At 33.5% G+C, this 12298-nt stretch overlaps 1 protein-coding gene across 1 annotated transcript in view; it reads right to left on the bottom strand.

Annotated features, from left to right (window-relative positions):
• FERMT2_2 (Fermitin 2) overlaps positions 1–11197 on the bottom strand; it is a 51226-nt gene extending 40029 nt beyond the window's left edge. Inside the window, exons 1-2 of the mRNA XM_012943306.2 lie at positions 10583–11197; positions 3155–4675 (exon numbers count right to left, since the gene is read on the bottom strand). Coding sequence (XP_012798760.2) covers positions 3155–4444 — 1290 coding nt within the window. The 5' untranslated portion in view covers positions 4445–4675; positions 10583–11197. The remainder of the gene's footprint in view (positions 1–3154; positions 4676–10582) is intronic.
• Between the last annotated feature and the right edge of the window lie 1101 nt (positions 11198–12298).

Here is a 12298-nt window from a genome sequence, read left to right as displayed (position 1 = left end):
ATTTTTCAATGTACAAACTGTTACAAATAGATGCTTAACCTTAAAGAATCTCTAGTTTTGAGTTAAGTCTAGTGTATTTTAGATGGCTAAAAGCAAATTCTCATTACTTTAAACCATTTCTGAAGAAACTGAATTCATTGGATCTAATGCGATTATTAAATCAAAATGGTTTAAAAATAAATCTAATCATAACCATAGGTTGTGATGCTAAGATTTCATATTTTTGATCCCTAACAGAATCGTAGATGTACACTGTTAAATAGTCCTGTACTATTGTCTCACGGAACCCAACCAGATAGTATACACATACCAACATGCCTCAGACCACTTGTCAGTGAATTCATGGATTTGTGCCATGTTTTGGTCTGGCCACCCCTACCATTCTTCCATCCTACTCTTACACTATGAAATATCGCACGTCGGGGCAGTCGGTGGTTGGGCATACGTAACACATGTCCCAGACATCTTCATCAATTGATTTGTCATCCTTACTTAGTACCCATTCCCTAACAACCTCGTTCCTTACTCGGTGGTACCCCGATATACGAGCAATTCTTCAAAGACACTTACGGTTGAATAATAGTAACCTATAAATATCCTCTACTCTTACCGGCCATGTTTCACAGCCAGAAAGTAGGACGGAACGCATTGCTGAGCAGTAAACACGTCCTTTGATTGGTAGACGGATATCTCTTCTACGCCATAAATGACGCAAGTTGGCAAAAGCTAGTCGAGCCTTCTGTATCCGTGATGAGATTTCGTCACACACCAGACCACAAGGGCTGATGAGACTCCCAAGATAAGTGAAGCGGTCGACACGCTCAACTACGTCACTCATTATCATTAGTTTAGGTGTCGGTGCAACCCAATCCTGAAGTAACATTTTGCATTTCGAAGGAGAGAATCGCATCCCGAACATGCTTGCTTTGTTGCTTATAGTGGTCAGAAGACTCTGTATTTTGTCAGTGTCTTCACCAAACAGAACTATGTCATCGGCATATTCTAAGTCAACAAATGAATCTCCCAGTAAAAGTCCTACTCCTATACTATATACTATGTACGACTAGACAATTCACATTGTGTATTGTGTAAATACATTGAAATGTTTTCAGACTAATCTTATGGGATTTTTTTTTCGTACTACACCTATAAACTGAATAATACGAATAAAAATATTTATCTAGAGAAGTTTACCTACTATGCATATAGATTGGGAAGCTGACTAATTTTTCTGAAGATATATGGAAGTAACAGTTTCATCACTCTGCACAACTATAAAGTACACTTAAATCTAATTGTATAAATTATGCATATTAATTAATTAAAAGAGGGCAATGATACATCGGTTATTAACTTCTACTGATCAATCCAAACTATTGTCGATTTGAATGAGTCGAAATGAACAATTTCTGTTGTGATAACTTTATTATGAAATTGCTAAGACAATGTAACTGTTATTGTATTATGATCTTAATAAGGAAAGTTTTTGATGGAGTTTTGTTCTATAAGCTGGATGATTTAGTTATGGAGCTTTCATCAGTCTTCTGAACAACATCATCGGCAAAAACTCCAGACTTCAGACTTCTATCTGAAGTTTTTGCTGATGATGTTATTCAGAAGAACGATGAAAGCTTCACAATCAAACAATCCAGCTCAGAAAGAAAAACTACCAAAATCATCCATCTGAGCTACAAATCTTCTCCACCATCTCAAGGAAAGTCTGTAATTTAGTTATTGATTTAATTAGTAGTAATAAGAAAGCAAACTCTATTTAAAGATATATGCTTAGTTACTATCAACAATTCTTAACACAAATTATATAAAGTTCTCTGTTCTACAGTCATCTAACTTATGTAAAATGTTTTTTAAACAGTAATTATTCAACGATTATATTTACTTATAAGTGCCTACTATCAGTGTTACCATTATGGTATCATTCTTCATTCAAAGCATTCAGCTTTTAACAAGTAGGTTTCAATCTCAAACATCACTTTACAAATTTCAGTTTGAGAAGTTGAGTAATATCAGTAGTCTCTATTACTCCAAATCATATACACAGATTTGTACTTAGTAAGTGAGTACATAAACAACAATGTTTATTTTAAAAAAATTATTGCAACAAAATCTATGGATAATGAATAATAAAATAAGAATGAACAGATGTCTAATTAACATTTAGAGGTTTCCAATCAAATGTATCCTTATAGAACAGTCTACTTTCCATTAACATATGATCGTATTTCACGTGACTCATTTTCATTGCCTTCTTGTGACGGGGGTGCTGTTTACGAAATTCAGAGGACGAAAAGCGAATATCCAATGATTTAACAGGGTTGATGGATATGGAGGATCCACTAATGAGAGGTGAAAAACCCTCATTCTAAACCAATCACGTACACGGGCTCTAGGATCCTGAAGGAAAAAATGGCGTATGAAACAATTATTGATCATCAGCTAACATGTGATTGTATTTCCTGACGTTGCTCCACTGGAACAGTCCTTTATATCGAAGTCTTTGGGCGTGGAGCCCTTTAAAAAAACCACCTGTTTCGCTTTAAGCAACTAGGCAACCCCTCCTCCTTCTCAATATGTTCACATTTCTATGATTTTATAAAAAGTATTTTGAATATTTCATTGAATCCCTCTTTAAGATAAATAAATCAATACTATGAAAAGATAGTAATCATTACATATTTGACATTGTAATACAGTACAGTCTACTTCAATTAACATATGATTATATTTAACGAAACTAATCTTCACTGAATTTTTATGGCGAGCATATTGTTTACGAAATCGAAAAGACAAGAAGCGAATGTCTGGTACTTTAACTGGATGAGTAGATATAGAGGATACACCTAGGGGAGTTGAAAAAACCCTCATTCTAAACCAATCATATACATGGGCTCTAAGATCTTGAAGGAACAAATGGAGTATGAACCAATTATTGATCACTGGCTACCATGTGACTGTATCTCCTGACGTTACTCTACTAATTTTTTGATTAGATGTTTATATCGAAATCTCCAGGTGTATGAACCCCTTCACCACCATTGCACATGAAAAAATCACCTATTTTAATTTGAGTAACCTAGTAGTATCATAGTATCCATAAATAAATCAATATTATAAAATAGTATTCATGATCACATACTTGACATTGTAATGCAGCAAATAAACATGCTTCTTCATCTGTTACATCATAAATTTCTGATAGAATTGACCATTTCGCTTGTTCATATAATTGATTAATACGTATTAAATCATATTTTATATTTAAATCATAATAGATACCATATTTATAACGTAGAATTAATGTTGGTATTGTATTATTATCTTTGTCACTATTTGATAACTTTGTATATTCATCATTTTGTACTTGTCCTGATGAATTAGGTCGATTCATAGAAGATGAAGAAAAAGTAGAGGAAGGATTATACCCTAACATAGTTATACCTTGTTCTAATAATGATTTAGATGAATCTAACCATATTGTATTTAACCGTATACGTTGTATATAATTATTTGGTCTTACAATTAAATGATTTTGTATAGCTTCATCTATATGAATAATCGGACTATAAATTAATGATGGATCATCTAGAATACGTAAATTAAATGGAATTGATGATAAGGTTGTTTGATGATTTGAATTTCTTGAATTATGTCTTATAGAATAATAATGATAACGTTTATCACGTATTATTGGTGGACCATATAATTGAATTGAATGTTTTGATAATATAGAACTTTTCATAGATCTTTCATCATCTTGTTGTTGTGATTGATTTGTATTCATTTCATTATTCATTTGAAATAATGATTCTTTATGTAATGTTTTATATTGTGAATGTGTTGTATTTATAGTAGCACTACGTTGAAATGTTGAATATTTCTTTGTATTCGATAATGTTTGATCATGTTTATTTATAGAATTTGGTATAAAACGTGAATGTTTTAAATCATTCTGTTGAATAGGATAACCTAATGATAATTCTTCTGAATGTCTTATATTTAAATAATGACATATAGATAATGTAACACGATAAACTGGTTCAGCAAAATTGATATCAATAAATTTACGTATTTGTAAATCGGGTAATTGTATATTTAATTGTCCATATATGGATAAAAAATGTAATTTAGCATCTGCTTGTAAACCATATTGATTTAAACTTAATTTAGTTTTTAATAACCATTTGGATTTTATTGGCCACCATAAACCATAATCTTCCCAATTCATTTTAATATGATTAGAATGTAAACTTATTTCATTGGATTGTAATAATTTTCTTTGGGGACATATTAAACCATCAATTAATTGTGTAATTAATTCATTAATAGACCATTCACCATGTACACGTATATCACGTTGAATATTTAAATCATCTATATAGATTGATAATAACCATGAACCATCTACATATTCACCATTGACAAGCATAATTTCCAAATTTAAATGATTGAATTTGTATTATAATAATATGGATAATGTTCATTTATGAAATTTATGATGATGACGATAACAATAATAATAATAATCCATAAAATACAAATGAATGATATACATATTCATTTTATGAAGTCAAATACCGTACCAACATCAACGACGAATTTGCTGTTTAAATCTTATTTGTATCATAGTTGTTACTAGTCACGTTGCTATATACTTCATCTTTATTTTTAAAAAAAATAATAATCCATGATTAGCCAATCAGAATCAGGGGAATAATTTAGCCTTGTAAATAACCAATCAAATCAAAGTTTAAATCAATTTTTTTATTTTATAGTAATCTATGATCAGCCAATCAGAATGAGGGAAATAATTTAGCCTTGTAAATAACCAATCAAATCAAAGTTTTGTTTGTTTTTATTGGTTATTATTGATTATTATAAAATGATAGATTTTAATAGAAGATTAGAATAAACATTTTGATTGGAGAAAATTATTTGGGATAGTTGTGTTGCCTTAAAGGTAAGGGTTAGCTAAGTAATGACAGTATTTTTAGAATCACAAGGAGTTTTGTAGAGATTTTAGTAATTTCTATAGTTGAAATCATGAGTCAATTGAAGGCTAGACGACCATGGAAAACCTGGAAGCACTGAACGGCCGATTCGTCCTAGTATGGGACTCGTCAACAGTGTGCACCCACGATCCCGCATTCCCTGTGGGATTCAAATCCATGACCTATCAGTCTCGCGCGCGAACGCTTAACCATTAAACGGCCGTCAAGTGCTTTCAGGTTTTCCATGGTGGTCTAGCATCAATTGACTAATGATTTCAACTATTGAAAGTATTTTTATAGTTAATGAACAGATGGAACACAAAATAACTGTCTGTCAACCAATACCCAAGTCACAATCTTCAATACGAACATCCAGACAGTGAGTTATATTGCACGGAGCTGAAATTTGGAGAACTACTATAACCATTATCAAAAGAGTACAAGTATTTGTAGACAATTATCTACGTAAGATACTCATGTCTGTTAGTTGTATACCATCAGCATTAACCTACTGTTAGAAAAAACCAAACAAATTTCCATCTGAAGAAGAAATTACGAAGAGTCGTTGAAATTGGATAGGAAACACATCGGAGAAATCATCAAACTGTACCATGAAGCAAGCACTAACTTGGAATCCTGAAACGAAACTGAAAAGAGGAAAGTTAAGTGACGCACTTCATAAAGAATTGGAAGCAGATATGAGTAGAAAGAATCACAACGGGTAAAGATTGTCCAGGAAAAAGTTGAATGGAGAATGCTAGGGATTAGCTTATGCTACTTCGTGAGAAGCAGCAGGTATAATTAAGTATGTTTGTTATATAATACTGGTTATAATGAAAATGCCTTTAAGATACTTTCAGAAAAACTTGAAGATTTTCACATTAATTTATTTAATTTAATTTCAAAAGATGATAACTAGAATAACAAACGAATGTAAATAACAGAATCAGTCAGTCATTAACAACGTAGGACTTCATATGTACGTACATCAGTTCGAGTTGCCATACCACATTAGCACACAGATACAATTGTCGACTCAAATCCCATAGTGGTAGAGTTAGTAAGAGTATAAGCAGTAATCGGAAAGATTAGGGTTTGAAGATGTTATTCAAGGAGTATAATCCAGTGAAATAAATTTGGAAAGAGGAAGAAGAAAGGGACATGAAGAATTCAGAAGATTAGAATTCGAGAGAACACAAAGAGTGGATGGACGTGCGCCATTGCAAACGATTTTGAGCCATATCATTCAGGGTCTCTAACCATCGGTTTTTATCATCTCTCAGATCCCAACCAGATAGTATACACATACCAACATGCCTCAGACCACTTGTGAGTGACTTCATGGATTTGTGCCATGATTTGATCTGGCCACCCCTACCTTTCTTCCATTCTACTCCTACGCCAAAAAATATCGCATGTCGTGGCAGTCGGTGGTTGGGCATACGTAACACATGTCCCAGACATCTCAACTGATGAAGTTTTATTACTTCCTCAATTGATTCGTCATCCTTACCTAACAACCTTATTACTTACTCGGTAGTACCATGATATACGAGCAATTTTTCAAGGACACTTACGGTCGAATAATAGTAATCTTCGAACATCTCCTACTATTACAGGGCATGTTTCACAGCCTTAAAGTAGGATGGAGCAAACTGCTACACAGTAAACCCGTCCATTAGAAAAAGAAAAGAAAGGTACATGAAGAATTCAGAAGATTAGAATTCGGGAGAACGGAAAGAGTGGATGCACCGGCGCCAGTGCAAACGATTTTCAGTCATGTCACATTCATGGTCTTTAACAATCAGCTGCTATCGGTACTTTGTTTAAGATATCTTCAAAAAAATAGAAAACCAAAATCAATTTATAATCATTTACGTAATTCCTTGATTAGTTAACTACTGGTCATTATCATAAATCTATCACGGATCTATATCGGTCTAGATACTTAGAATGAACACCAGGAATATAATGAAGATATGGTGAAGAGATAAGACAGGGATTTGAGATATTAATAATAATAATATTAATCAAATGAAAGTCTAAAAAATTCCCATATTGTAATTTAGAACATCATAGATATAAGCGAACAATATTGTTTTCGACCAAATCCTCATCAGGCTTTACTCTAATGTACAGTAATGTATTTATATGCATATACAAAATTATTAAACCAATCAAGGTAGTTTATGAGTCAGTGATAACAATGGAAAAGATTATATAATAAGTGAAAAGTACAAATCGATAGTATGATGACAGGTGTACTAGTTGGGATAAGTAATATTAAAGTACTTAAGTAGATAACGCGATGGCGTCTGGAGCAAACACTAGTGGGTTCGAGTCCCAGGGTAAACATCAACTCTGAGATGCAGGTATATCCAGATGACGAGTCCCAAATAGGACGAAACGCGCGTAAAACTGGATTCCTTTGCTAGCCACTCTCCATCTTTGCTTAAAAAAGCTTGTGACTTAAGGCAGTATCGAGGCAATACGCACAGCATGCACATTTGCCAACATGAGGCTGATCAATTGCAGTCCTAAGTAATAATGGGAAGATTCAAGTAAACATTACCAAGCGAATTAATATCTACACTTGGATATTTGTATGGAACTGATGTATTTTCAAAACAAACTATCTGTAAATTCATAAAGCTATGAATCACTGGAGCTCTTGACTAATCAAAAAAGGCCTCCATAATGATTGATTCTTTTTATTTCAACATGTTTTCAGTTTGATCTATTTCATATTCTGAATTACAGTTGATCAATAAAAATATTCATTGTTTGTTAGTACTGTAGTAAACGAGTACAGAAGTGGTGAAAAGAACCATACAGTAAATACTTCATTTACAAAATGTCAATCAATCGTCTCAGACTTCATTGTTCTTGTATTACTATACCGATTGCTTTCCGTTTCTGTTCTTTCCTTCTTGAACTTCTGATGCTACATATTTTATTCCTGATTAGCGTTATATACTACTTATGTCGATATAAGTAGCACACATTACAGTGCATGGGTAGATACTGAATAGGATGTCCTTAAAGTTTAGTTAATTACATAAATTGATGAAAAGTTTGTGAGAAAAAACGTGATTAATAAAAATGTATGTGAAATTTTTCATCAATTTCTGTTTGATAAACGTTCTCATCTTATAACCTAACGTGTGACCGCTGGTTTATCTTAAATCATAATGATTTTACTCATATTTGCTGATTATTTGTACGATAAGCTTACAGATAAATTGCTTGAAGTTCTGTTGCAAGGCCATAATACGCTTAGTTCAATAAGTATGAAACAAAGTAGATATTAGTGTTAATTCTTGAGTTTCCAAGTAATTAAATTAGTTATTAATTGAGAGCTTGAACCGATTGATGTTAGACCACCATTGAAAACCTGGGAGCGCTGGACGGCCATTTCGTCCTATTATGAGACTCCTCAACAGTGCGCATCCACTATCCTGTTTGCGGGATTCGAACACAGGGCCTTCATTCTTGCGCGCGAATGGTTCAGCTACTTGATCACTGGGCCGGTATCCAACGGTGTTAATGTCTAACCTCAGCCAATCCACAAATTGCGCAACCATCTTCTATTGTACTGAAGTAGATATCTGTCTCTACCCGGCACGAAATAACTTCACTGGTCACGGATTCTCAATAGAACTCCGAGAATTCCTTCACGAAGTTAATCACTAGTAATCACATGGTAATTATCAGTAACGGGTTGTGGAGATTATTAAGCTAATGATTGAGATCTTGGACCAATTGATGTTAGACCACCGTAGAAAACCTGAAGCCACTGGAAGACCGTTTCGTCCTATTGTAAGACTCTTCCACAACTCCATACTGAAGTCAATCCTATCGAGAAACAGTAGCTAACTGACGAGAACAGGTAATGGGTACATTGTATCACAAATAAACGAAGCTTTAAAAATAAAGAAAAGCAAATAGAAACATCTTAGTTGAATAGTACTCCATATAATATTAGATTTGAGGCTTTTAGTTCTATCCTGCGTAAAGCCGTAAATGGATACTGTGGTAGTACTTGACACTCATTCAAAAATTGACTATTGTTTCCAGATTTTCAATGCTTCTTATTTAACTAATTTCCTTAAAAGTAGAAAGGTTGTTGTTTATGTAAATAGTTTTAATGGTTCAGTTCATATCCATAGTTATCCGTTTTAAGTATTCTGTTAGTTGAGATGTCTGGGACATGTGTTACGTATGCCCAACCACCGACTGCCACGACATGCGATATTTTTTGGCGTAGGAGTAGAATGGAAGAAAGGTAGGGGTGGCCAGATCAAATCATGGCACAAATCCATGAAGTCACTCACAAGTGGTCTGAGGCATGTTGGTATGTGTATACTATCTGGTTGGGATCTGAGAGATGATAAAAACCGATGGTTAGAGACCCTGAATGATATGGCTCAAAATCGTTTGCAATGGCGCACGTCCATCCACTCTTTGTGTTCTCTCGAATTCTAATCTTCTGAATTCTTCATGTCCCTTTCTTCTTCCTCTTTCCAAATTTATTTCACTGGATTATACTCCTTGAATAACATCTTCAAACCCTAATCTTTCCGATTACTGCTTATACTCTTACTAACTCTACCACTATGGGATTTGAGTCGACAATTGTATCTGTGTGCTAATGTGGTATGTCAACTCGAACTGATGTACGTACATATGAAGTTCTACGTTGTTGCTGACTAACTGACCAAAATGATTCACATCAGGTAGGTACTTAATACTTTGAAAAATCAATAAAATTATTCAGTTAATGTAGTTTTTTCAAGAATTAAATAGAAAAAAATTATGAAGAATACGGGTTTAACGGTTAGTTAAATTTTAGATAACTTTTACCGCACATTAGATTAATCTTCTGTTTCGACTTGGAGTTCAATGTTACAGTACTTAGCATAAACGTCACGTTAACAATTGATACAATGCATTGGTAAATTTTATGAGTTCAACTGTTAAACTTAATACAATTTCCATAAATCTCTATTCTGATAATAATCATGTGCTCATTAATGATTGGCTTCAAGATGGCTTTCCTGGAGTTCTAGTCAGAAGCCGTGAATAGTGGAGTTAATCCATGTCCAGTAGAAAAAGTTATCTGCTTCAGATAATGGATGAATGTTTGCGCAATATTATGGTTAGGTTGAAGCTAGACATTAACACTGTTGGATGCCGGGTCAATGATCTACAGTTTGAGCATTCGTATGCGAGAACGAAGGTTCTGGGTTCGAATCTCACATGTTGAATCGTGGATACGCACTATTAAAGAATCGCATACCAGGATGAAACGGACTTAAACACAGTGCTTCCAGGTTTTTAATAATGGTTTATCTTAAATTGACTCCGTTTCTTTTGGATTTCGAATAATGAAAATAGGAAATAGATGTGTACATACATAATAATTGTTAATTGATCTTGGATAATTTGATTTTAATGAATGAGACCTTAATTTATACCACCTTATCAGAATATTGAATTATTTTAAATATGTAACTAATTATATAGCCAACGATTGTATTTACTGAATAAACAACAATAAAAGATCAACTAATTACCTTTGTGTGTATTTGATCAGCTGTCATGCACTATGTTTTTGGTCTCGAATAGATTTTGAGTTAAGGAGTCTCATTACCCATTACTGTTTCTTCTTAACATGGGACTCCTCAGTGGTGTATGTATACATGATTACGTCTGATATCAAACACAAAATCTACATGTCTAATAGCGGTTACTTAACCATTACATAACTGATTTGGTATACAGAAGAACATAATTCGGATATCACTCAATTCGTGATATAGTAAAGTGGTTGTGTAATGTGATAAATGACGATTGTTTTACTCCCTACGTTTCAAAATTCTCACAAGAATATCAGGAATTCATCTCGGGTTCAATAATCCGTGAACACGGTTAAAGTATTGATATGGTTAACTAATCATAATTAGCCTAATATGAAGGTTGATTGATAGCTCTACTGCCTCGTGGATCAGGTCTTTGTGTCAAAGGCTACGGGTGTGGCCCCCTAAGAAAACCACATGTTTCGCTTTGGGCACCCGGACAGGATCCTAGTCCTCACACAAATCTAATGATTTTTATGGAGCAAATCTATTTGGTACCTTCTTGTACCATTGTTTATGTGTTTAAGTAAAATAAATGTCAGTTACAAGTCTGAACTAGGACGAAACAACTATCCAATGCTCCAACATTTTTAATACTACCCTAATTGAGTTTAATCCGGAACGAATCTTATTTACAAATTAAATCGATCACCATAGAACTCTTTCATTGAATCAACATATGTTGATTCACAATCACGTAAATACATCATTACGAAATCATTAAAATTATTGGGGTGTTACTAAGATAATTAGAAGTATTCGAACTACACTACAAACTAGGAATTCCAGAAATAACTCAATTTAATGAAGAAGTACTAGATAGGCACGAACGAATGTACTGTATTTGGAACTTCAAATCAAGCATTAGACAAGTACAAAAGAATCATTAGTTCATACAAACACCATATCCGCTACAGCTTTAATGAGAATCCAAATTTCTGCAATCAATTGTGCCTCTTTTCCTAAGGTTTATCTTATCTGTCCGACCGTGTATTGGATGTAGGCTTTGTATGATCTAGAATATGCTCATTAATATCAGAACTAACAACTGAAATTGAAACGAACTTATCTTGATTTAACACAGTATAGTTTTGATTGTGAAAAAGTTATATATTTCTTTGATGATTTTGATTATTACCCTGAAGAAGTCCAGACAAGTTAGCTGGACGAAACGTTGAAGTTATTTAAATTTCAATCGCTGAGATCATTTCAAATATAATTTTCACATATAAGGACTTATCTGGGTCCTGGAATTGTATACAATCACTATGTTGGTTGTGTACTGAAACCACTGATATCTAGGATTTGAAGCATAGATTTTCTAACACTATTCTCTCCATATCCCCAAGTTATGAATAATGTGGCTTCATGTAAAATATACTTCTCACAACAACTAGAGTATTCATAAGAAATGACTTCATGATAAGGATAAACAACAGCTGATATGAAACCATCTGTAACGTAATCCAAATCGATCTCATTTAATACTCGTGCTTTGTATTGGAAAAGTTTACGAAAAAAAAAACAAACGTAGTATGAAGACAAATAATATTTGGAATGAATTCATCAAGATTTGATTTTTCTGAAGTTAGACATTAACACCGTTGGATGCCGGCTCAGTGATCTAGTTGGTTAAGCCCTTGGCATGAGACT

Source organism: Schistosoma haematobium, chromosome 5 (assembly GCF_000699445.3).
Source record: "Schistosoma haematobium chromosome 5, whole genome shotgun sequence".
Lineage (NCBI taxonomy): Eukaryota > Metazoa > Platyhelminthes > Trematoda > Strigeidida > Schistosomatidae > Schistosoma > Schistosoma haematobium.
Note: the sequence above shows the minus strand (reverse complement) of the source record. Positions and strands in the feature narration are given on the sequence as shown.